The 27,892-nt window shown below is 43.4% G+C and overlaps 1 protein-coding gene across 2 annotated transcripts in view; it reads left to right on the forward strand.

Moving 5' to 3' along the window:
- Nucleotides 1-27,892, forward strand: part of LIMS2 (LIM zinc finger domain containing 2) — a 229,914-nt gene that overhangs the window by 188,954 nt on the left and 13,068 nt on the right. For both annotated transcript variants that reach the window (XM_085634662.1, XM_085634660.1), the window contains exon 9: nt 2,038-2,113. In XM_085634662.1, coding sequence (XP_085490788.1) covers nt 2,038-2,113 — 76 coding nt within the window. The remainder of the gene's footprint in view (nt 1-2,037; nt 2,114-27,892) is intronic.

The raw sequence follows: 27,892 nt of genomic DNA on the forward strand, positions 1-27,892 counted from the left end.
GCATTGCTTCTTCGATCCTTCTTCTTCTCTTCATCTTAGTCGGTTCTTGTCTGATGAGGCAAGGTTTAGGGGTGCCCCTAAATACTAGATTTAGGGGCCTTACAGGTAAGTAATGGTTGGGACCAGTGGGTTCTTTACTTGAGGTGGGTACACGCCCTATTATGCCACCCTCCAGTGGGAGGGGGGCACATGCAAGATGGCGAGGACTGAGAGTTGTGCTTCGCCTTGCCTCCCTCACCTGAGGGGCGGGGTTGGCAAAGGTGGGAACACCTCCCTTCCTCACTTGGTTTTCCTGCCGATTCTCCAGCCCATAGTGGGGGTCGGAACCAGTGGGGGCCAGTTGCTGGAAGCAGCAAAAGGCCTGGGGAAGCTCACAAAGGCAGCAAGCCGTTGAAGCTTCCCCTTTGTGGACCCTGCCCATCCTGGGGAGGAGACTTGGCATCTCATCCCAGGATGTGCATTGTTTCAGACCCCTAGGAGCAGCAGGCTCTCGACCCAGGGGCCCAGAAACATGTCTGGTGGTGGCAGCTGGTGAGCAGCCACTCAGCCTGGACTCTAGTGTTAGGTTGTTTTTCAGGGGACATCTCTAAGATGCCCTCTGTGTACATTCTTCATTAAGTCCCACCCTGGAGTCAGTGTGGCTTTAATGTGCTGAGAGGTTTGATACCAAACTTCCCAGTTTTCAGTGTAGCCATTATGGTACTGTGGAGTTCGTAATGACAAACTCCCAGCACCATATGCTCTTAATGGCATTACTGCACGTACAATGTCTAAGAATTGGCTTAGACACTGTAGGGGTACAGGACTCGTGCACCTGTACCCTCACCACTAGTATAGTGCACCCATCTAAAAGGGTGGCTGATCTATACCAGGGCTGTGGGTTGTAGGCATGGCACATAGGGATGTGTTCCATGTCGACTCTTCACTTTGTTCTGCACCAAAACATGCAGCCTGCAAATGCAGTGTGTGTGTGTGTGTAAAGGTACAGGGCCTCTAAGGGTGGCACAACAAGTGCTGCAGAACTTAGAGGCCTTCCCTGGCCACAGTGCCCTTGGTACCTGTGGTACCATTTACAAGGAGCTGACATGTGGCCAGAGAGTGCCAATTGGGTTTTATTTTCAATGCAGTTTTAGGGAAAGAACATAGGCCCTTGTTACCTGTTTGGCAGGAGCCTAGGGCACACTCAATCAAAGTACATGAGCAGTTTAGCAAAAAGTGGGGGCAACTATGCAAAAGAGGGCACTTTTTTCTTGTGGAGAAATTCCTTTTCCTACACCTACTGAAATGGACTTACCTCTACTTTCTACAGGAGTAGATCTGGGAATAGACTGAGGAAAATGTGTGGCTATTACCGAATATTTAGGTGATTCCTACCATGGAAAGTACATTCCCTATCCCTGGTCTGGTAGAGTTTTACTCTCAGGAAAATTAGGTGAATACATTTGTTTCAAGTGTAAAAACGTGTTTTGTAGATGGCAAATTGTCTTTACAGTCGTTTAAAGACAAATTGTCTATGCAAGTTCAACTTACATGTCCAGTAATTTTGAGAATGTGACCCACAAATGTATCAGCTAAATTCCGGTGGTGAATGCAAGTAAAGACGCATGAGCACAATTTAAGCTTGATTATAAATTGCTGCTAGTACTATAACAAACTCAGATACAGTTTGCGCCCACTTTAGCATCATCTACACAGCTTATTTTTTAACCTGTGAATCACTAAAACAACCTTTGTTGACCTGTTGGCGCTGCATTTTCCTAAGAATGTGGAATGTGATTTTGCGTTTTCGTCATTGGAGCTTTATCTTTTAAATTGCTTGCAGGGTGTCTTTTCTCGAGTCACTGACTCATCGCCAGATTGAATTACTCTTTCCTGTTATCCTCTTTTAATCTGAAAGTGAATCACTGTTTTTACACTGGCTGATAAATGTTCTGTGTCTTTGTTTTTAGTTGGTCCTCTTTCATTGATCTAGTTTATTTCAGTGCTCCATAGCCCCTTCGAGCTGAATGGTTCTGAAAGACGTTTTTTTTTTCATAGTGGTCTCTGCTCTGAATAAAGCCTGGTGTGTCAACTGCTTCTCCTGCTCCGGCTGTAATGCCAAGCTGACTTTAAAGTAAGTGTTCTCAGCACATTTCCCTCCTACAAAGAAATGTATGTCCATTGTTTTCATAAATGTGTGACACAGGGTATTTGTTGTCCCTCTACCCATATCCACATGCACATTTGTTCTCTTTATATTTAGCATTGAAGGAGACTGCCACTTGCTAAATTCCAGGAATGACACTGGTGTCTTGACGGCGACAGTCCAGATGATGGGACCTTTAATGTTCAGTATTCTGCTGTCACTAATGTAGATTGTGCATTAGATATGCATTAGAGTGATCATGGCAACCACACTTTTACTGTTGAACATTATTTTATTTATTTAGTTTTTATTTATAAAGTTTCATACAGCGCGGACTAGACCCGATGAGGGTATCAGAGCGCTTTATATAAGTTACATCAAAAGAAAAGTTGAGCGCTAGTCACATATAAATGAGTATCTAAGATGCGATCATGTATGTTGTAAGTTCTTGTTGAAGGTCAGGATTGTGTTAGTCATTCTCATTTAGAGATCATCACATATCTTGGTAGATGAGGAGCTTCTGGTTGGTATCAACTTGCCTCAGGGCTGGGATCAGGAGAGAGTTTTATTCATTAGAAGTAGTTTGACTTCTTTTTTGAAGGAGGTGGTGGAGGGTTTCATTCTGATTGCTTGGGGCAGGGCGTTCCATATCCTCTGTGCTAGGCCAGAGAAGGTGCGTGTGTAGGTTTTCTTTTTCTTTAATGTTTGTGGTTTCAATAGCAGGGTGTTGGTGCTTCTCAGAGTTCTGCTATTGCCTGATAATTCGAGTTTACTGGCTAGATACTTTGGTGTATTGAGGTGCAGGGCTTTGTACATCAAACATGCAATTTTTAGCTGTGCTCTTGCCTCATAAGGGAGCCAATTCAGTTCCTTTAGATCCGGGGTGATGTGGTTGTTCTTTCTGGATCCAGTGATGAGTCTTGCAGCTGCTTTGAGTGAGGCTCTTAAAGGAGCCAGATTGGATCTCAGCAGGCCACATAAGGTTGTATTCCCATAGTCTATTCTGGGTAGAACTAATGAATGAACAGCTATTTTTAGGTCGTTGTCGTTGAGGAAGGGTTTTAGTTTTCTGAGAATGCTCATATGAAAGTTGGCTCCTCTGGTGGCTGTGCTGATGTGTTCCCTCATGTTGAGATTCTTGTCCAGTATTATTCCCAGTTATCTTGTGGAATCGATAATGTGTGGTTTGCATTTGAGGGCTATTAGGTGTTTCATCCAATTTACTATGTCACCTTGTCCTTGTGGTGGGGAGATTAGGAGAAAGTCAGTTTTGAGGTCATTGAGTTAGAGGTGGTTTTTTGTTAGCCAGATGTGTTTTTTTTTGTAAAGTTGTGTTGAGTAGGCAGATGTCATCCGGCGATGATATTTTTAGGTATAGTTTGGTATCATCCGCGTACATGTGGTATTGGCTATTGGAGAGTTTCAGAATTTCAGTTAAGGGTTCCATGAATGGATTGAAGAGGGTAGGAGAGAAGCCGGAAAGAACCTTGAGGGATTCCCAGGGTGACCAGTGTGTTTGAGGATAGCGATTGGTTAATCATGATTCTTTGAATTCGGTTGTCTAAGAAGGAGGCAAACCACTTCAGGACAGCTCCTGATAAACCCATTCTGTGTTCAAGTAGGTCTAGGAGACTGATGTGTTTGACCTTATCGAAGGCTGATAGGTCTAGGAGGATTAGGAGGCAGGATTTGTTTTGATCTAGTATACTGAGTGTGTCATCAACGATGTGGGTCATGGCCGTTTCCGTGCTGTGATTCTGCCTGAAGCCTGATTGGAACTGGTCAATAAGGTGGCATTGGGCTATATGGTTGCATAGTTGGGAGTGGACGCACTTCTCCAGTAGTTTTGCTAGTGTATTAATAGTGGATATTGGACGGTATTTATTGTGTGGTCAGCAATGGTTTTTTTAAGAATAGGGGTTACCTCTCCTTCTTTCAAGCAGCTTGAAAGGGTTCCTTGCGATAGAGATGCATTCACTATCTTTGTCCAGATGGGTATAAGAGCAGTTTTGATATCGCAGAAGTGGGTTTACGGTTTGAGTGTTGTCATTAACTTGAGGATGTCATTTTCGTCAAAGATTTTAAAAGTGTTCCAGGATGTATTGTTTTTGAGGGTAAGATCATGCTGTATAGGTGTTTGTGCCGATTGTGGCCCGATGGGGATAGGTGGGGGCGACAATGAGAGTTGTTCATTTGCTGCAAGGAGCTCTTTTTCTATCATTTTGGATTTTTCTAAGAAGTGGGTGGCAAAAGTGTTGCAGTTGGGTTGCGGGTTGGGGCCTACAGAGTAGTCGGTGTGATGTTGAGCGGATTGAAGTTTAATGATTTCGAATAGTTTTCTTGGTCGATTCCAACAATTGTTTAGTTGATCTATGAAGAAATTAGCTTTGGAGATTCTGATGTGTTTGTTGTAATTCCTCCTCCATGATCTTAGTTGTTTAAGGTGCTCTAGGGACAGTGCGGCTCTCCAGGTCCTTTCCGCTAGTCTTAGGTTGCGGCGTTGATCATTTAGGCTCCCATTGTACCATGGTTTGGAGTCTTTAGAGGAGGGCCTTTTAAGTTGAAGGGCCGCCACTGTGTCGAGAATGTTAGTCATCGAGTTGTTGTAGTGGGTTGTGAGTTCATGTACATCTGTGAGGTCCGCTGGTGGTGATAGAAAATTGTTGGTGAGGGATGTTAGGGCATTGTGGTTAATGTCGCGAGTATTTCTTTTCCAATGTTTGAGTTTCTTAAGTTGGAGTTTATGTGTCTTCGTTGGTTCAGTGATGAGGAAGGAGATGCTGTGGTGGTCCGTCCAGTCACAAGGTATGATCGATTTAAGTATGATGGAGTTTGGCCTTGCAATTACCAGATCCAATGTTGCACCCAGTATGTGCGTTGGGCTATCGCAGAATTGGACAAGTTTGAGGTCAGTTAGGAAGGTTTTTAGGCTGTTAACTTTGGGGTCATGATGGTCATTCTAGTGAAGATTGGAGTCACCGAGGATGATTTGGGGGCAGTGTTGCCCCATGTTGGAAGAGATCATTTCCATGATTTGTTCGGTGAATGCAATATTGTTGCCCGGAGGGTGGTAGACCAAGTGTAATTTACATAGGGGACAGTTGTTGCTCGCAATGTTTATACCTAGGTATTCGCACATGTCAAGGTCGATAGATTGTGATTGAGTTACCACTAGGTTGATGCGGTGAATGCAGGCTATGCCTCCCTCGATCTTTCTGGTCTATCGGCTCTTACAATGTCATAGCCAGGGGGGATTAGGATGTCCAGGATTAGTGCAGAATCGTTCTTTAACCAAGTTTCCATCAGAAGGAGTAGGTCAAGGTCATGGGCAAGGATAAGGTCTGCAATGTCAGCTGCGTGTTTCCAGGCCGAACTGCAATTTAGGAGTATGCATTTCAGGCGGGGTTTGGTGTTCAATGTGGTTTTCTCTGTGATGGGTACTAGTTTGAGGTTGGACTTGTTTATATCTCTGGTGTTTGGTATCTGTTCGCTGTGTGGATTTGAAATAATTGTTGAGATGGGATTGAGGCTATGTGACAGGTCAAGGTGTGCATTCTTGTATGTATGGAGAATGTCTTGGATGTCATTGTCAGAGAGGGAGGTCTTGGTCCTGGCCGGTCTCGAGGGTGCGTTGTGTAAGGGAGCGGATCGACAACTAGTGCGCTGGGATGTTCGGGAGTTGATCGATTTTAATGGATGGTCCATATGGTGTAGGCATTTGTCATGAAGGATCGGATCGGACTATTACTTGCAAGTGTATCTGATGGCCTCATGTTGTGGGTTAGTTTAGTAGTGATGCTTGTTAGCTTCTGTAGGTCAGATTTTAGTTGTTGTAGTACCTGCGTATTTTCCCCAGTCTAGACTCAATCACGGCATAGTTACCGGATGATGGGGTTTGGGGTATGGTGTACTGAGGAGTGTGTTTTCCATGAGTCTCATTGATGTGACGGCTAAGAGGGGAAGAGGTAGGAATGGATGGGGATTTGGGTTTGGATTTTGGTTTAAATTCAAGCTTTTCTTGAGTGGCTGATGTCGTGGATACATTAATGTCCATGTGTCTCTTTAAGATCGTATTGGAAATGTGAGGAGTGCATGTGTTGAGGGGGGTAGCATGGGTGGATGTCTCTGAATTGTCTGGTGTAGTGGTTACAATGGCATTGTGTGGTCCGGTAGGTGTGGTGGAGGGAGGTGGGGAGGGCAGTCTGTGGTGGCTGCACTGTAGGCGGATAAAATCTGGGGCTGGTCAAGAGAAGATTTGGAGTGGTCAGGCAAGGGGGCTGTCTTATTTTTAGTTACCTCCTGTTTGATGGAGGGGAAGAATTTGTTGAAGAGGTCTAGGTTGTGTTCAGAAGCTTGTATGATGCACCTACTGTTGTTCGTACTCAGTGTAACATCTAGCTCAGAAGCCCTCTCATTTCGAAAGTCAAATATTCAATTCCCATTCTGCAGGGACCTAATGATAAAGGCAACTCTGGAATAAGCAGAGGTTCAGGGAAATGCACATTCCTCTACATAGTTACAGACTGCCAGAGGAGAGCGCTTAATTACGGTTTAGAGAGTTTCATGGAAGTGTGACACTTTACTAAGCAAGACCGGGATAGGAGTTCCACTTGGGACTGAATATCCCTGCAGATGGTCCAGCAGACTAATTCAGCAATAAGTAGATGAGAGATTGAGTGTTGTTGTGATCTTAGTCCTTGTACTTTTTTAACACAATCCTTAGATGCTCCAGTCATCAGGAGACTGTGGTGTCATGGCTCTTCTGCACCTTCCCCATATGCCACAAAGTGAGTTCTTTATCCTCTACTTTCTGTCCAGCTTATTACTCAGCATCTGGTCCAATGGAGGAGAAGTTCAGTATTTCTGTCTCTGTAAAACTTTATAATGGGGCTAACAAATGATTTTTGTGTAACCTTGCCAACCCAGTCATTCAGTCACTTATATTCCCACAAATTGCCCTAAGACCCTGCATTTATGCTCACAAAACCAACGTCATAACTACCTTTCCTTCCTAGTAAGGAAGGACTGAAAAGTATGTCAGAAGGTGCAACGTCATAGAAAATAATATATAAATCGGTTTTCTCCTTCTCAGCTCTAGGTATTCCTATTTTTTAAGAGTTTTATATATCACAAACTAGATCTGAGAGATCGGGTATCAGAGCACTTTACATGATCACCAGTTTCGTTACAGATGGTCACATTCATTTTTGTTAGGCACGGGGAGGTTAAGTGATTTGCCCAGAATCACAGCATGTTGGGCGTCGTTGCCAAGACTCAAGCCCAGTTCCCCAGCTTCGAGGTCGACTGCTCTAGCCATAAGGCTACATACTCTCCATAACTTTGCACCCCAACGTCCCCAGCACTATCCAAAACACATACAGGTAACGTACGATTACTGAACCACTACGGATTGTGAATATAATATTTTGTTGACCAGATTTTCCACTGTTAAGCCATATTGCATGCACATTTAGATGAAAAAAGATGAAGCTCCAAGCAACAAATGGTAAAAGAAGTGCTTGAAGATATTACTGAAGTGCCAGCACGGAAGAGAGACACTGATGTAAAACCGAAGAGGACATTAATATCACTAAAACCGAGTGGCCAATTCACCAAAATATTTAAAAATAGTAACAACATAATCTAGAAATAAATTGGAAACATAAACCGACTATTTAGATAAATGCAGCCCACAAACCAACAATCAATTTCATGAAGATAAAATAACAAGGCGTTGCAAGGAAACAAACAAAGCTGAAACAAGTAAACCTTCCGTACACAACACTTGCACAAAGTTGCTTCAAAAACAAATGTGATGTTTTAATAGTTGGACCTGACTCTAGCTGCCTTTTCCCAACCAAGTTGACATCATTAGCCTAGCCATTCTATAGGCCACACCAATATTAAATATCAGTATCAGGCCAGACCCTCTTTCTTTACTCCTACTCCCTCACCTGGCTTAGTGTTCTGTAAGGTAGTAGGTTAGCTATGTCTGTCATCAAAGCAGAATTCTTGGACACCAGGCTCTTATTGTAGATCAAGTAAATAATACAATATGTGAAGGGTTGTGACTAAGAGTGTCGGTTTTCTTTTTCTAATATTTAAAAACAAATGTATTTTCCCTGTAGTGGACTTCAGTGTATGTCCTTAACCTATTTGTTCTTTGCTTTTATTTTTATTTGTTTTATAAGAAAATACGTTTTTCTTCAAAGTGCTATGATGATTCCAGACAAGCACATATATGTGAGGCTGCTTTCTAAGGTGCAGGCAGCAGATTCTCTTAGGGAAAACGCAATACAATATTTGACAGCCATGGTGATGCAAGTTAATGAATCCTCTACATCCTTCTCAGTGGAGCGAATCTAAGAATTTTCCCGTCTAATCTAAGATGAATGTTGCCTCTTCTTCATACAGGAAATATTCCCCCATTCAAAATGAAAGGCCCTGTTTGGAACTCCCCAACAATGAAGAAAAATATAGATCACATTTGTGAAGAATGTCGAGTGATGATGGATGCCTCTAATTGCAAATTCCTCACCCCAGGAATCTTCCATGGTGTCAGACTGGATCTGGAAACTCTTGCAGTAAAATTGGAATTGAAATATTTATTGTATAGATATAATACAATATTGATTACAGTCATAAGAATATATAAAATCCAGTATCAATTCTAAAACCTATTATAGTAGCTAAAATCCTTTGTAAATTCTATAACCCACTACAATAATTTATACCAGTACACTATGATCCAGCATTTAGTAGGCCCTTTTTTCTCCAGGATCGCAACTGGAAGTCCTAATTTCCTGAAGAAGTTCCAACAGGTTAGAGTCACAGAGACTAATAACTTTGCTGTTGCGATACATAACAGCAGCACCAGAACCTAGTGTTCGGTGAAAAATCTACAGTTCTTTCTATTATGCATTGGTAATGTGTATACCCAAGCACAGTCCCGGTAGGGAAAAAGAATCAAAAGACTCAGACATTTAAAGAGTTTGAAATCAATGGATAATAGCAATAAGTAAGTCATTAATCAATGAAATTCTCATATTAGTAAGTTACAGGTGTAGCATCAACTACACATTGAACAGAGCCTAGAGGGCAAAAGTTCTTAAAGTTAATTAAAGAAAGCTTTCATGGGCCTAGTCTAGAAGGACAGGTTAAAGAAAAGCTCTGCAAGGCATTTGCAAAGTTCTTGTTCGGCAAAGTAGTCCAAGGAAAGTCCGTGAGGCAAGGGGTTCCTGTCTATTCAGCAGCAGGGGAAAAGGCCTACAAAGTTCTCACAGCTTAAGCATGGGGTTTGGTCAGAGTCCACAAGCATCTCCTCTGACACCGCTCTGCTAGCAGGAAAAGCAGACCAGTCGACAAGGTGAGAAAGAACTGGACAGGACTGCAACCTGGACCAGCAAAACAGAAGCTCTTCTCTCCCTTCAGCAGGAAGTAGTAATATAGTTCATCAGTCCTGTGATGACACCCACTGTGTCACCCTATCATCGTCCAACATACATGAAGTGATCTTCCGTTCACAAGGTGCAAAACTGGCAACATTCAGAGATTTTCCCACATAGAATATGAGAAATGAGCATCCGTCATGAGCACACGGCTTGAATCACAACAGGATATTCATTGTCGGAAGTTCCACATGTGCTAGTCCCTAGAGTGCAGTTCACACAAGAGTATTAAGCTTTTAACATTTTGTAACAGATCCTCTAGGTTCTCATGAGAAAAGTGCAAGAATGCTGCATAAGTAAGAGCTATGATAAAACACTTTCTCATAGACATCTTGATAAGGCATAGTCCTAGACTTTAACATGAAATTAAATGGAATTTAAAGTAATATGACGTTATTGGTATGCAAAGTATCTCTAAAAATGAGCACCTGTAACTTCATGTATTCATTTGTCAGGCAGTCGATATCATATTATGTCTAACATAAATGTTCAATAGTAAGTGTAGTCAATTACTGCAATTAGAAAGCATAAACTTGGAACATATGTTCATAAATTAAAATTCTAATATAATTTGGGGAAATTTCAGACTGTACATATAAGGATCACATATGGAAAGTTTCAGTTTTCCAACTATTTATGAAATTTATTTTGCAGCAGATAATCTTTAGCCACTTATTACATTACAATGGTAAGGAAAAAGAACAGTATCTAGAAATACATTTTCTTTTGATTTTGCCATAATAATGCAGCATATGACTGATATTTATTTCAGACAAAGTCTAATAATGCATTTTAGTTATAGCACATATACATTCTCATTAACCATTTACAAATATTCATTTGTTAGTTTTATTAGACACATTTTATATGACTTTTCAGCTACTTCTACATTCTTAGCATGCTTTTACGGTGCTTTTTACTATATTTTTTCTTATAATAATAATAATAATCTTTATTCAGCAGTAATCACAGCCATAAAAGAAACAGGAATACAAAAACAGTAACAAATTTATTTTAAACAACATGTCACAGTATGTGCAAAATCGCAAAAGACCTTATATCGATCAGTCACCTCTAGAATTCCTTGATCTTAGGACAGCTCTAAGAAAGTTTTTTACAACAAAAAGCGTGTGGACAGTAGGCAGGAGTTGCAAATACAATAGAGCTACATGAGCGTGCCTAAATCTCAGTTCTTTTATAAAAGGTTTAAGAAACAATCACCTGGGATAAGTAAAATATTTGCATAAAAGTACAAATTCTCCAGCATTGAATCTTTCATAGATTCACATGCTTGAATCTTCCCCGTCGTCATGGTGGGAGTCTCACAGTAATAAAAAATATAGCAGTATAAAAGAAAAAACTGCATGACAAACCAATACAAATTCCTCATACTTTGGTAACCCATCACCATTATTATATGGTCCAAAAGTCAGCCAAAGAGACACCAGCCCTGAGATCACAATCCAAAGCAAAGCCACCATACCTCAGATTTCTAACCGCACGTCTTGTGAGAAGTAGTCTCCCTGAGCTCTGCTCAGTTTTTCTCTCTGTGGTGAACTTTTGACCTGGCTTTCATCACTTTCTTTCTCTGGAATAGAGGTATTGCGATTTTCTTAATTTGCCAAAATGTCTGAAGGCTCTAAAAAGAGGCTTTTCAGACCATGTAGATTTGTGGGAAGGCCAGACTCTTCTCTGAGGAACCCCACAAATATTGCTTATATTGCTTACATCCTAAACATGTCCCTAAGGAGTGTAAGCATTGCAGGACTTTCTTTGACAAAATTCTTAAGGACAAAGAGGCACGTTTGCTTCTATGGCTTCAGAAAAAGAAATCAAAATCTGAATCTGGTTCTGAGGAGGAAGAGTCTCATTCCACCCCAAAAAGAAAATTAGAGCCTTCTGTTTCTAAAACTGACTCTAAAAAACTGAAGGTCAGGAAGTCAAAGTGCAATGGACTGAAGCTACAACTCCTGAAGGTGTTTTTAAGAAGGCTTCTTCTTCAGTGCCTCACACTCCTCACAAGAAGTCTACGGAGGAAAAACTCAGTCGACTGACCCATCTACAACAACTCCGTTGATGAGAGTGACGGTATCGTCGATGGTTACGCCAACGAAGATGTCATCGTCAACGGCAACTCTAACGTCGACAACAGCTTTGTCAACGGCAGGCACGACAACGACCCCATCGATGACAACATCCACGATGACCTCATCGACGACGGTTCCGTCGACGATGGCTTTCAAGTCACCAATTTCGCAAATATCGTTGATGACTGTTTCTATAAAGAGGTTTCCACCGTTGACGGGCTCGTCGACGGAAAGGAAAAGATCCTTGGTTATTCCTGATGCAGAAAAGTTTTAATCAGAATTGACATCTTGGAGCAAAGTTTCACCGCTTCCTCCATCCCATCTTTTTAAATTGCAGGAATCAGAGGAGGAAGGTTCCTTTGGAGTTGCGCACAGTCCCTCTCAACTTAAGATAAAAAGTCAAGACACGGATGAGGAGGAGTATCATGATAAATCCGAATTTGTACAGGAGGAAATCTCTTTTAAAGACTGTACTCTTTCAGGTTCACGAAGATATGAATCTTTTCAAGACACTTATGACTATGAGGAGGAGGAGGACAACCCTCCAATAGCCAGAGAAGAGTCGATGTCAGTGCCACTTTCATTGGTCATGGATCTGAGGCACATAATAACAGACTACTATAGGCGCTTTCCAGAAGCTAATGCCCCTTTGCCTGACACCCCAAGCAAAATGCAAGGTGCACCCACTCTTGAGAAGGCAGCACCACCGCAGGCCTCACAGAAAACGCACCCTCCACCAGTTTAGCCATCAGAGATTACTATATTGTGAGCGATGTAGAGGAACTACCAGAAGAAGGAGAGTTGACACAGGATGAGCCTGTGGGCGATGAGTGGGATCTATTTAATTGCTCAGTCATCTCCTTCGCCTCACCGGCAAATTCTACGCCCGAAGATATCGAAGGATTCTAAGAGCTAATGGAGAGAGCCTCAAAAAGGTTTGATCTTCCTCTTCCGGTGAAACAGGCGGACTGTTTCTTATATGACTACAAAGATTCAGTTAGAAAGTCGATCCTGACCATCACTATAGTGAAATATATATGGGAGGAAGGCTTAAAAATCATGAAAAGTCCAGCTTCTATTTCGGCATCAGTCCCGAGAATAGAAAGGAAATATAAAGCTCCAGAATCGTCCCCAGCATGTGTGATAGGTCACCCCACAGCGGAATCAGTGGTCATGCAAGCAGAGGCGCTCTAGGAACCCGGCAGCTGCATGTTTTGCTCTACCAGACAAAGACGGGAGAAAACTAGATGGCGCAGGAAAACGTTTTGCTGTGATGGCAGCCGCGTCCATCAAAGCCTCAAATGCATTGGCCATAGTTAGCAGGTATGACAGACAAATGTGGTCTGATTTAGCGCCTTTATTATCTCATCTACCTGAGGATAAGAAGGAAGAGGCCACGCAAATTCTTCTGGATTGAACTAGGGCAGTATCTGAAATGATCGACATAGCCATGGACATTTCTGCGGTGGCTTTTAGACAGATGGCAGGGGCTGTCGCCCTTCGCAGACAGGGCTGGCTTAAGGCCGCCTCGTTCCGGCCTGAAATCCAAGCCAAGATTATTGATATGCCATTCGATGGAGAAAATCTCTTTGTCAAGCACGTGGATGATGCCCTTCAGGGGATTAAAACCAATACAGACACAGCACGTGCTTTAGCGACTCTTCAACAACAAAGGTTTCAGTCCTTTCGAGGCAGAGGAACAAGAGGCCATTACCAACAAAGGCTGTCATTTCAATCTTATAGGTACCAGCCCTACCAACAACAAGGGTATCGAAAAATTTCCAACCAACAGCAGTTTCGATCTTCCAATACACCTTACCAGCAACAGACAAACAGAAGGAAGACATCAGCCAGAGGAAAATCTCAGAACAAAGGTAGGAGACAGTGACATTCTCAGAGCGTCAACCACCTCGTCAACCATCAAACCTCATCTAAACCACTACCTCTCTCAGTTTTACCAGCAATGTTTGTCTATAACATCAGACAGATGGGTGTTGAACATAATACATCAGGGTCACACCCTAGAATTCATTCAAAAACCACCAATCCGACCTCCCATTCCCAGAAAACATCAACATCTATCCGTTCTAAAGAAAGATTTTGGATCTCCTTATGAAAGGAGCAATAGAGGAACATCGAGGGAAAGGATTCTACTCGCATTTTTTCATAATAAGGAAAAAGCAAAGTACCAAGTGGAGGCAGGTAATGGATCTAAGAGGTTTAAACAAGTACATCAGAAAGCAGCTTTTCAGAATGTTATCCCTGCAAGAAAGTCTGCTGAAGCTGAACAGAGGAAACTATATGACATCTTTAGATTTATTAGATGCATACTTCCATGTTCCAATACACGTCAAACACAGACAGTATCTCAGGTTCAAGGTGGCGGGGGGCTGCTATCAATTCAAAGTATTGCCCTTTGGTCTCCGTTCCGCACCAAGAGTGTTCACGAAGTGCATGGGGCCAGTGGCAGCACGTTTGAGACAACAAGGTCACCAAGTCTATCCGTATCTGGACGACTGGCTGATCAAAGGTCCGATGTTTCAAGACACTCAGGACTCGTTAAAAACTTGCAGGAATCTCTTCGCGTCCTTGGGTCTAAAGATAAATGTGCAAAAATCCTCTCTGATTCCGTCCCAAACTCTACAGTTAGGGGCAGTGTTGAACACAAGAGAAGCGAAGGCGTATCCGTCGGAAGAACGCATCCAGAAACTTTTAAAGCGGAGTTCTCAGATGCGAAAAAGAGAGTCAGTTTCAGTAGGATGTTTAAGTCCATGCTGGGAATGCTTTCATCCTGCATTCTGTTAGTCCCAAATTGCCGGCTTCACATGGGCCACTTCAGGAACTTCTCGACCTTCAATGGGTTCAAGCTCAAGGGCCTTTTGCGGATCTGGTCCTTATCACTCCACTAATAAAGAAAGCATTGACATGGTGGGGGATAAGAAAACATTTCTCAGAAGGCCTAGTCTTCGAACCTCAATCTCCCAGTTACGTAATGATAACGGACGCATCCTTGCAGGGATTGGGTGCACATTTGCAAGACCTAGAAATACAAAGTCATTCGAACGGGCAAGAATCGAAGATGCACATCAATGTTAGAACTAAAAGTAGTGTTCTTAGGTCTCCAGGCGTTTCTTCCCAGAATTCACGATTCCCCAGTCCTGGTCAGAACGGACAAACCAACAACTATGTTTTATCTTCTAAAGCAAGGGGGAACAAGGTCTAAAACCTTGTCAGCACAAGTGCGAGAAATATGGCACTGGCTTCTGAAGCACAATATCACTCTACAAGTTCAACATGTCCCAGAAATCCACAACATGTGTGCAGATTCTCTAAGCAGATCAACAAGCTCATTACACAAGTGGGAACTGGATCAGCATCGGCTTCTTCTGATATTCCAACTATGGGGCACTCCAGGATTGGATCTGTTTGCCACTCGAAACAACAAGAAATGCAAACAGATTGCGAGCAGATTCCCTCAAAGAGGATCATGGAGGAATGCCTTTCATCTTCGATGGATGGGAAAGTTTGCGTACGCGTTGCCTCCATTCGCTCTGATTCCGAAGGTGTTGAGGAAAATGAATTTGGAACCGTGCCACTTGATACTAATTGCGCCGGCATGGCCAAGACATTTCTGGTTCACGGAGCTTCTACGAATGCCCGTTTCGCATCGAATGCAGTTTCCACTGGTGCACGATCGGATATCGATGAACAGAGGGCAAGTGGTACATCCCCAATTAGGCTCACTAAATTTATCAGCTTGGAACCTCATGACCACGAATTCCAATCCCTGAATATTCCTCAAGAATGTCGGGATATTTTGACTCACTCCAGAGCAATTTCCACTAATAAGACATATGCGGCAAAGTGGAAAAGGTTTTGCCAGTGGAGTTTGGATCACTTTCTACACCCTTTGCTTTCAACTCCAGAACAAATTCTTCCGTATCTACTGTATTTAGCGAAAGCAGGATTATCAGATTCATCTTTGAAGGTGCATCTTGCGGCAATTTCAAGATATCGCAGAAAGCCTAGCCAACCTTCTCTTAGGTCTCATAGGGTAATAAAGGAGTTAATGAAGGGTCTCTTCAGGGTGTTCCCTCCAGTTAAATGTCCGTCAGTACCTTGGCAACTTAACACCGTCCTTGCACAGATGATGAAGCCTCCTTTTGAACCCATTCATAAAGCTGATCTGAAATTTGTATCATGGAAGGTGGCTCTACTCCTGGCTCCGACATCAGCCAGAAGGGTCAGTGAGATTCAAGCTTTTTCCATATCTGAACCTTTTATGCAGTTCAAGAAGGACAAAGTAATACTGAGAACAAATCCAAGATTCATTCCGAAAGTTCCGACGTCATTCCATCTGAACAAACCTATCATACTACCTACATATTTTAAAAATCCAACATTTATGCTAGAAAGGTCTCTTCACACGTTGGATGTAAGAAGATGCTTAAGATTTTATATTGACAGAACGAAATCTTTCAGAAAATCAAATCAATTGTTAATAGCTTTCGCCACTCCCAGGAAGGGTTTGGCATTATCCAGAAATGGTATTTCTAGGTGGATATCCTTAGCAATTGCATTCTGTCATGACAAAGCTGGAAGGCCTCTAACTGCAAAAGTTAGAGCACATTAGATAAGAAAGATGGCTACCTCTGCCGCATTATTTGCGGAATTATCACTCCCAGACATTTGCAGAGCGGCAACGTGGTCAAATGTCCATACATTCACCAGGCACTACTGTCTGGACACAACATGGAAAGGAGATTCAGCGGTGGGACAGGCTGTGCTGCGCCAACTGTTTCTTTAAGGTATTTTCTATTTTTTTTTTGTAAACAAATTTTATTCGTCAAAGACACATTCAGCGAAGCTCTGTGGCCCAGAGACTTCAACCATAGCAAGATACAACATACCAGCTTTGACATTTTCCTCATGAAATATCGTATAAAGACTACAAAAGAGACATGCAGTACCAAGGCAGTCCCCTCCCTTAAAAAAACCATTACACCACCCCACTCCCCCACCCATCTCACTGCCCATCTAGGCAAAGCAGCTGATCTATACACGACTACTATTCTGTTCTCTCCATGACCCATAACCCCCAGACCCGGCTGCGCCTGGTACTCCAGTGTGCCATGCCCCTTTAAAGCTGGAGGGAGATGGTCCACCACCCATCCAATTATTCCTCTAATATGGGCTCTAATTCCAGTCCCCTGTAGTCCGCCCAGCGCTTCCATATTTTATAATGTTTACGGGGGCAGCCCCGTGCCACATAGATGGGGGCCTCTAGTCCCATACAAAAATCGAGACCGGTCTTCCAGACAGATATTGAAGGTATTTTCTATTTTAAAAGATTGCTTTTGTTTGGGAAGTAATACATGATATGTTTGCGTTTTTCTCATATGTATATATGTAGTCTTTTTTATTATAGAAATTCTGAAACACACAGTCCACTATGTAAGCTAGAAGATCTTGTAGTCTTTGAAAACGCTGTATCTGGACTATAAGGAAAAAGAGGTCTTAACCTTAAAACGCTTTTCATGGATACAATACTGCTTTCTATTCTGATTCAAGCATGTGAATCTATGAAAGATTCAATGCTGGAGAAAAAACAAGTTACTTTACCTGTACACTGTGGTTCTCCAGTATTGATATCTTTTACCTCCCCATTTGTAGGGTAGACCACTTTTGCCTCATGATACTATTCTTGCCTCACACTGGTGCTGGAAATCTGAGGTATGGTGGCTCTGCTGGGAATTGTGATCTCAGGACTGGCGTCTCATTGGCTGACTTTTGGACCATATAATAATGGTGATGGGTTACCAAAGTATGCTGCATTTGTATTGGTTTTTCATGCAGTTTTTTCTTTTATACTGCTATATTTTTTATTACCGTGAGACTCCCACCATGACGTCAGGGAAGATTCAAGCATGTGAATCTATGAAAGATAAAAATGCTGGAGAACCACAGTGTACAGGTAATTAACTTGTTTTATGTAGGGTATCCTGTGGAGACTTATTGTCGCAGCCACAGGGACCTATTTCTACTACATGTAAAACATAGCCAGCTGGGGATGCCAATAAAGGTGGAGCAGATTTAGTCTTAAACGGGTAATTAAAAATCTGTCATAGGCACTAGTTAAAATAAATAAGTATCCATGCCCCGTACAGATTTAACTAAAACATACATGCCCTCTTACCATAGGTTTACTGAGCTCTTGTCCTGAGGCTTCACTCAATTGTGACTTAGGAAAATGTCTGCTCTTCCTAGGGCCTTGAGGGTCTCCTTGATATAACTTAACAATGGGCTTTTGAATGCTTGGTCAAGTGAGAGACAGTCCTAGGTTAAAAGCTATCATCACCCAGCATAACAAAGGCTTGACAGCCACAAGATCAGTTATGTACTTAATACCTAATTCTTCGTGTACGAAATACGAGTGGGTACCCTGGGGGACTTTCAAAATCTGTCTTAAATATTTATTTTGCACAGTCTGTAGTTTGTTAACCACCATGTGCCCCCTAATCTCGCTACCATACAGAGCCTTAGAAATGCAAAAAGACTGGTATAACTTTAAAATCACCCCCGGTGACCATGTGCCTAATCTGTGGGTGTAATTTTCAATAGCTCCCATTGATATCTTCATGTCCAATAGTTTCTCCTCCTGCATGTGTTTCCAATGTAATTTGGCATTGAATAGGATTCCAAGTTATGAAAAAGCCGGGACCTTGGATAAACTGTGTGGTCTTGCCTTGTAGGTCTAAGGTCTGGTCACTCGACTCCCTAATTCCATGATATAAGATTTTGTGAAATTAGGAGACCGGTCCAGCCCATTTATAAGACAAACCCATCTATTAGGACCTGCAGTGCCATATGTGTGCGCTATCAATACTGCGTCATCCGCATACAACAGGACAGGCTCTGGTCTCCTGCCTTTTCTGGGTGTATCAGCCTGTAATGCTACCAGGGTGGGTTTTAGGCCGTTGATATAATCATTGTCTTTTTCTAAAACATGTGCAAAGTGCTTATTCAATTTTTTTCTCATTATATCTTAATGTGTCATATAAAAGAAGAACATCATTTAAGCTGCATCAACTCTGCTAGTGCAGTTACCAAAAAAATGTAAACAACTATCCTAAATAGTGCTAGACTAAGTCCAGAAATGTTACTAGCTTCCTGATGAATTGATAGTCTTTCGAGGAGAAGCAATATTTAATTGTATCTTTCAGTCTTCTGCACTTTGCTTCAATGAGATCAAACCTTGGGTATTATTTTTTCCTGAAGGACAGAAGCGTTGGACATAAGCAAATTACATGTGCCAGAGATTCGTCATTGTAGCCACAAAAGCAGCACAGTCTTAGTTGATGACATTTCTTGTTCCAACTTCATTCAAATTGAGCTATTGGTATGTACAAGAGTCGAAATCTCAGATTCTTAAGTTTGCCCTCTGGATTTAGAGTTGGCAATAAATAACTCTGAGATGTATCCGAATCAGTGTCTAAGTTAAGGTCTGCAAACTTCTGTAACTGTATGTAGGTCAAATCAGTCTGCTGTGAGTTGACCTTCAAACCTTTCAATACGAGATCGTTCTGGGCCAACTGTGCCATTCTTGATAACTGCGGTAGAGAGGATAGATTGCTCTGAAATATAGCCTTAGAAATCGCTGTAATGTTCAGGCATGAAGAAGAGTCGCGTGATGGCTCATTGTATATGAAATATTTCAGCGAATCTTCATTGGCGTTTGTGCAGTCGCACGCAGATTTTAAAACCAGTCTCTGAAGTTGCGGTAAACTCCAACCAAATTTTACAATGAGGAGTTAAAGACCAAAGACCAAATAATTCCTTAACCTTATTGATATAAAGTTTATCCAGCTCAGCTAACAGTTTTATCATTAAAGATAATGAAGGAGTACAACAGATTTGGAGTTAACAAGCTGTTAAGCGCAATGACAGATGGAGAGATGGCCTGACCTCCATATGTTTGAAATTATTTCTTCAGTGACTGAGTAATTAATTGTGCTTTTATCCACTTATTGATTAGGTGGTATCTCTAGGTGAGTTTTATTTATCCATTATTATGCCACGTTAGTTGTAAGAGGCTACTTCTTCTAGGAGTTTATTGCTGAGCATCAGTCTTAAAGATATTCGACCACTCTCAAAACAAATACCTTTGGTCTTGTCACAGTTGACCTGTAAGTTGTTCAGTTTGTTGAACTCACAAAGCCTCGTCAATTGAGATTGTAGTGCTTCAGTAGTTACGTAAAAAGTAAAATATCATCAGCTTAAGCAAGAAAGCTAATAAGCTGAATGCCCAATTTGGGTTCAAGGCCATTCTGGTCATTGAAGAACATGAATAGATCAGAAATATATAAAGAGAATAGCAGGGGTGCCAAAACACACCCGTTTTAAGCCATTAGCGTTACGCAGTCCGGACAATAACACTCCCTCAGGAAGCTTGCATCATGTGTTGTCATGCAGAGCCTTAAAGAAATGCAGTAGCGTTTGGTTAATGCCCCAGTTCGTTAGTTTGCCCCATAGTTTGGTCCAGTTCACTTTATCAAAGGCCTGTGAGTGATCACTGAAATATAAATACAGTGCTAAATGTCTTTTTAACCTTATGTTCACCATGCTTGAATACAGTCATATTGTCACTTGTACAGCAACCTGATCTAAATCTCGTGTGGTTGATAGAAATAAGTTTGTTGTCAAATGCCCAGTCTTGCAGACAAGATAGTAAGAAAGTTGAAAAACGTTTTCCCTCCAAATCCAGGAGGACAATAAGATGATACTTTTTCAGATCATCCTTCGGTCCTTTTTTTGTAAATTAGATGAACTAAAGCACCTCTCCAGGATGTCGGAATTTGTCCTGATTGCAGCATAATATGAAAACAGTCTGTATAAAAGTTCTGCCCCAGATTTAAGATCAGCTTTTATTACATCAACAGGAATTCAGTTTGACCCTGCTGCCTTTGATGGTTATGCCTTTTTTATTAGGTTGGTGAATATTGTTGTTGTAACACTCAGATCCGGGATGTAATATGCCGGCAGTTGATATTTGGTCTATGATTTCTTGTCATGCGTATCGCTGATAAACGTCACCCATTTATCAAACAGAACAAAGTGGTTATTTGCAGAGGTAGAGGACTTACAAAGAAAATGGAAACTGGGATCTAGAAACAGTCACGGAGCTTAGAAACGTGTTAAAAGACTGATAGGTTACATAGTATGTACTACGTCACATGTGTTGCATATGAGAGAGTATGCCTGGGTATTTTAGAAGGTCCTCTGCATGGAGTGTTAAACAGTAGTACTCACGACGTAAACTGAGAATGCGCTGCTTTCTGTCATGCGTTTCTGAATAAAGGAGCAAGCTTTTTATTTTTCAGCCATTCTAAAACAAGCGACACATGAAACGTACATCCATGCGTCGCAGAGACAAAGCCATCAGCAGTGGCCTACTGCACCCCAATCGTAGCTTTTTAGGTCGAGCATTAGAGACCTCTTGTATATACTTTAGTATATACTTATATGTGTATGTACTTTGTGGGCTCTGGAGATCACCCTAGGACATGACTGCTTCCGCTTAGTGACTTTTTTTCTGTTCAACTGCCCCTATTTAACTGACTTGATAGAAAACGACCAGCAGATGTCTGTAAAATACCAGAATTGCTTTCTGCTGAAGGACTTTTTTTTTTTTTTCTGGCAACTGCCTCTATTTAACTTTCTGGATAGAAAACGACCAGCAGAGGTCAGTAAAGTACCAGAATCACTTTAGCATTCTCAAGATTCCAGTCCATAGAAATTGTCTTCCACGAACACCCGTAGACAATTATATTTTTTTCAAATCTTGTATTTTCAGTGATACGACCACTGAAGGCCCTGATTTTATATTAAAAACAGAGCTTTGGACTATACCATTTCCCGCTGAAAGGCAATATTTCTCTCCATGTGTTCCCATACCTCACGTCTCACCCAGATTGGTGCTTACTTTCCCTCCATTTTAAAGAACAGTAGATGTTTCAGCACCTAGGCTAATGTGCTGCATAGCTAAATGCATATAAGGTCCCAAAGGCGAGACCGATTGCATTGCAAATGCTTGTTTCTACAGCACCTGATAGCTATGACTTTTGTAATCTATAGAAATCAAATGAACATAGCTCAGATTATCAAGGTTTGTTGTCCTCCACTCACAAATAGCTTTGTAACTTCACTGAATAGAAAGTGCAGAGAGTTTTCTTCTTGTACATCAAAGAGGTTTGAATCCTTAAGAGAAACCCTTATTTTTTTGTGGAGTCCTTTCCTCCAGCCCCTCCGATACTAAGTGAAGATTAGGATAAATGAGCGCACGGGCACTCAGTCATCCATGTGTCCCTTTCCTAGTCAAGTCTTTCCCCCTGATTTGCTGCAACGTCTGAGAGACTGCATTATACTCGCAAGAGGACATACCCCTATCCATTGACAGCAGGAGCATGACGCACCCCTCTCTTCCATCGTTCAGTTTGAACACATAATTCCAGAGGAGATGCCTTTTAAACATTTTTTGTCTCTCTTCACCTTCAAAGAACTTACTGGGTCCTGGTTGCTGACAAGACGTTTTCCACCAGAACCCAGTATAAGAACAAATGTCTGAGGTTCTGTCACTGACACTAGTGAAAAACATCAACCCAGTCAACAGCTCAGTGGACATTGTGGTGTCTTGTTTGTACTACTTGGCAGAATTTGGAGTGCAGGGTGACCATTGCAGGTACTGGAGCCTCTCTGGGGCTACTGAAGCAGTCAAGCTGTATTTGACTGGCTTGAATGACCTTGTTTCATCTGGTGTGACATCCCATGCACTCTTGGGATGGAACCCTGGTCCTGGCCAGGTTGATGCATAACCCATTTAAGCCAAATGATTCTGTGACATCATGCCGCTTTCATGGAAGACAGTGTTTTTATTGTCAAGAACTTTGACCAAGCACACAAGCGAGCTACAAGATCTTTTCGCCTCAAGGGTTTTCCGTTCTGCAGCGACAGGGTAGTGCAGACCCTTCCTTGTCACCATAGGTACTGTTGGAATTTCATGTAAACAAAGAGATTGTTGTTTCAACATTTGTTCCATGCCCTTAGGTCTCATCATCTGAAGAGACTTACCACATTCTGCTCATCAAGCACCACTTATGTTTCAGCCTGTAGATCCCCCCCATGCCACGCCAGGTGGATAATAAGATATGATACCCATTGCTGCAATCTGTATAGAGCCCAACTTCCATTCAGTATCTTGGTACACTCCACCTCCGCTAAGGTGACATTGGTGGCATTTGTGAGGGATGTGTCATCAGTGACATATGTCAAGCAGCTGATGGGCAACCTCACATGTGATCAGGAAGGGTTCCACAACACTATTGCCTAAGCTGCTCACTGCTGCATTTCTTCTCAATCCTTTTGCATTCTCAGTGGAATAGGCCCACAATTTGGGAAATAGAATGAGCCTATAAGCTAAGAGACTCATTCCGAGTCCCCTTTGTAATCTCTTGACAATTTCTAATTTTTAAGTGTACCCAAAGAGTTTTTCAAGTACCCCATTTAATTCCCCAGGCAATTTCTCATTTTTAAGTGTACCCTCAGAGAAGAGCTTGTAATACCCAATAATTCCTAACGTGCCCAAAAGTAGCGATGTCCCCAGTATTGGTAAGTCAAGGAGACCAGGGCAGGGTAAAGGGGGAATTCTGCATCCGATACCGTGGCACTCCTAGGAAATTCCTAAGTGTAACAGAGGACATAACAGTTACTTTATCCTGTTGTCTTTTAGGTTGCGGTGCTTAAGAATTCCGGGGCCTTTTATCAGACTCCAAACACCATTGATCAGGCTCCATATGTGGAGGAGATGCTGCGGCCTGCTTTAGGTCCTGTAGTGTAGCACAATGTTCCCGAATACTCTGCTCCAGTGAACGAGCCTCAGAACCTGTAATCTTCCACTTATCACCAATATTCAAAAGTAGCTCTTCAAGTAACAGAATGAACAATGCTCATAGAACACATGATGTTCTACCAAAAGTTCTGGAATGCTCCTGAGCTCTTCAGTTCTAGATGCCAACTGTTCTCAAATGTCATATTCTATGTATTCAACAAGGCCTCCCCAGACAAGTATCCCAAACAGATCTGTACATCGTTTAGATGATGTCTTACCTAGGTCACAGGCTCCCCCCAAGATTCACCATAACATAACATCCTCTGTAATGTGTGCCAGTGTTACCTCTGCTCTCTCTTAAGATGTTCCACTGTTGACTAGTGGTAGAGAATGGGGTACTGGCCTCATTCTAGGATGCTGCCCAAAAAGGCCACTGATCCCTGAGAATATCATGAGAACATTATTTCCTACAGGATCCAAGACACCTGTTCATTCTTGCATGGGATTTACTTCAGTTAGACAATTCCCCAAAATATAGAACGGCAGCCTGCCAAAACTCTATTGTGGAGAATTGCCAAATTGAGTAAATGTTATGTTCATAAGAATTAGTAGGGAATGTACATGAAAGTAAAAGTATGAGTGGGCATGATGGGAACAAATTCCTTACCTTCGAAGTATTCTCAGGCATCAGACTGGATCCAGAATTCTTTTATGAGCAGTACACCTGCGCGCCAGTAGGTGGTGTTGTCCTACTCCAAATGGTGTTGTTGGCGTCTTCCGTGCCAGAAGTGATGTGAGCGGTACCTATATTGGTGGCACCAAAGCGCACTGGCGTCTGTTCTTTTCTTTCCACGCCACTCAGCGCAGATCCGGAGAAGAGCTACCCTCCAGTCACTTTTTAACAGCCATTTGTTCACTTTTTGTCACATTGTCTCCTGGTGTAGAAAGGATATCTGCGAGGAAGGCTGGTTTAAGCCCTGTGGCGCTTGTCATTTGCAAATGGTGGTGACAAACCCACACCTCATCTGCCTCTGGTGTCTAAAGTGTGACCATAACCCCAAAGCCTATGTCTTTTGAGCGCCTTGCACCCCGAGACCTTATGGGAGTGGTCCCTCAAGGTCCAAACTGCCTGACAAACAATGTCACAACTGTCTCGTTTCCAGTCAAGAGGAAGGTCCCGGGATCGGTCGTGAAGTCGTTCTAAGTGCTCCTCGTCATTCTCGAAGTCATCTGGCCATTTGGGTAAATCCCACAAATGCAAAAATCAAGAAGTCGAAAAGGTCTTCGACTTCTCCCTATCCATCAAATTCATCCGACGAGACGAGGGAATGTCTGCATTCTAGGCCTGGCTCTGCAGTTTAGTCTATGCATGAGCTGTGTCTGTGCCTCCTGAGTTTCCTGTATCTGGAGCGACCTCTGCCCAGCTCTGTGAGTTTTATGAAGCCATGCACCTTCTATTTGGGCGGTCCATCCCCACTGGTGTGCCCTCGGTAGCCACCGGTTTGGGAGGGGCCCCTACTGCTCTTCAGGTGGAAGGTTCACTCCTAGCACCAGTCAGGCCCCTTGTAGCCATGAACAGATCTTTACTGTCACCAGTCAAGCCACCTAGACCTTCCCCGTCGCCACTGCTGATGTCCCCAGCTCTGCCAACGCCCACGGGCAGCACCATCCCCATTTTCATCCCGACTCTGACAGAGCCAGATGGGCGTCGTTCAACACTGACTCCGGCACCGATAGGAGGCATTCCTTCCACGTTGAAACCTGCACCCTAGCACTATAGGCTAGGACTGGGGGATAAATAGGAGCGGCCACGGAACTCTGATGAATACCAGCCCGGATATATCACCGAAGACACTGGGTTCTGGTGGATGCCAATGGTCTCTATACCTCTCCAGATACTGGCTTGGTCTGTGCTCTTACCAAGGCTACAGAGGAGGGAGCTTCATTTGCAATGGTGGTAAGAAGGGCGGCCGAGGTCCTGGCCCTTTCGCTGCTCATTATCACTGGCAAGAGAAACGTCTTGAGGGAGGTGTGTCAGCCGGGAGTGACCCCACGTGAACCGCTTTTTCCGTTTAATGAGGCCCTTACGGGTGTCCTGCTTGGGGCCTGGGCCGAGGCCTGCACAGGGGATCCTGTGAATAGGAGAATTGCTTTCCACCATCGCCCCGCACCAGGGGACCCTAATTTCCTCACCCAGCCCCCATCCCTGAGAGCGTGGTGGTCCAAGCCTCTATTTCCAAAATAAATCTTGGCACATTCTCTGCCACTAAACCAGACAGGAAATCCAAGAGGCTGGGTACCTTGGGGATGAAGATGCTTTCTTCCGCCAGCCTAGAAGTGTGGTCAGTGACACCTGCATGCCTGTGGGGCCGATACTCCTATTCACTCTGATACTCTGTTGCGCCGGTGCTGCCTCTGTATCTGGAGGAGGCTTGGGCCACTCTATCAGGCCATGGTTGATAGGAGAGACGCGGCTAAGTTAACCATACGTTGTGGGGTAGATACTACCAACTTGCTAGGCAGAGTGGTTTCCTTGACGGTGGCCCATCAGCATCACGCCTGGTTGAGAACCACTGGCTTTTCTGGGGATGTTCACGCCTCACTTATGGACATGCCCTACGAAAGCTCCTGTCTCTTCGGAGATAAGGCGGGTTCAGCGCTGGAGCACTAAAAGGTTAGCAGTGCTACGACCAGGTCCTTGGGCCTTGTATGGCCCGTCACCAACTTCAGTCTGCCTTTTGCTCCTTTCGTGGCCACAGAAGGGACTTTTTGCTGCATCCTTACCCGCCCAGCCACCAAGCCATGCAAGCTTTCCAGCCCCTGCGTGGTCAAGGACACGGTACCCACAAACCTTGTGGGTCAGGTTGCCAGAGGTCAGGCCAGTCCACCCCCCTCTGGCAGTTACAACCTCCAAGCCTCTTTAATTTGCTCTCCGGCCATAATAGGTGTCTAGTGGGTGGTAGGATACGCCATCACCTGCACCACTAGAGGTCGATAACATCCGAACACTGGGTTACCCAGATTGTCCAAAAGAGCTACACCCTCCCTTTAGTGCCTATCCCTCCACCCATGCCACCCACTTGGGACAGGCTGATGGAGGATCACATCTCTGTGCTCTGCCAGGACATGGCGGCTCTCTTGGTCAAGGAAGCCATAGAGAGGGTGGTGGCATCAGAAGTAGTCATGGTTGTTATTTCCACTACATATTTGTGCACTTAAAGGAGGGAGGCCTTTATCCTATCCTAGACCTGCGCCCTCTAAATTTCTTCCTGAAGAAGAAGAAATTCAAAATGCTCATGCTTGCTCAAGTCCTGTCTGCCCTGAACTCGAGAGTCTGGAAGGTAGTGTTGGACTTGGAGGACGCATTCTTCCACATTCCTGTCCTGCCTACCCACAGCCGTTACTTGCAGTTCACTGTCGGCCTCAAGCACTTTCAGTTTGCTGCTCTCCCCCTTGAGATTACCAGCGCCCCTCGGTGTTTACCAAGGTGATGGTGGTGGTTGCAGCTCATCTGCGGAGATCAGGGGTGCCAGTCTTCCGCAATCTCAACAACTGGGTGTTGTAGGCCGGCTCACCGCAGTCGCCTCCAGACTACGACGGGCATTCTGCACTCGCTGGGTTTCATCTCGGATCTCGAGGGACAGGTTACAGAGTTTGATATGGTGGCCGATGTTCATTCTTCCTTCCCCACCCAGAGTTCATTGGGGTGACAGAAGCATAAATGCCGGGTTGGTAAGGGCATTTGGGAGAGATGGAGCTTAGAGAACTCTGGTCTCCAGCAGAGGGCCAGCAACAAATCGGTATTCTGAAGCCTTCCTGCCATCCATCATCTGCATCAAAATCTGCTGTGGACTGGCCAAAAAGCAGCCCCATGAGGCCCATTCAACCAGGGCTAAGGCCACTGCAATGGCGTTGGCAATGGGGGGGCGGAGGGGTAAATTTTCTTAACATCTGCCAGGCTTTGTTGGTGCAAATGTTAATACAGTACTACTGCCTTGTCAGTTAGGTCCGCAGGAATATCACTTTGACTGCTCAGTTCTACAGAATGTTTTAGTCTGAGTCTACTTCCTAGGCTTTCCACCTTTGGGAAAACCAGCTATAGTATATATTCTAAAGGTTAGGAATCATTAGTAAGAAGTATCCATCTGAAGAACAAGTTACTTACTTTCAGGATGCTCCTTCTGGTTGATACGCAAGAGGCAGTTTCCTCCGTGCCCTTGTACCTCCTATCTCTTTCCCCTGTCAGTGGGCACATGAGGTGATACATACAAGCACAGTGTCAGCACGGGGGTGGTGCTTTTATATGGCTCCACTCTGTCACTTCTAAAGCAGTATGGAGTCATTGTGG

This window comes from Triturus cristatus, chromosome 11, assembly GCF_964204655.1.
Source record: "Triturus cristatus chromosome 11, aTriCri1.1, whole genome shotgun sequence".
Taxonomy (NCBI): Eukaryota; Metazoa; Chordata; class Amphibia; order Caudata; family Salamandridae; genus Triturus; species Triturus cristatus.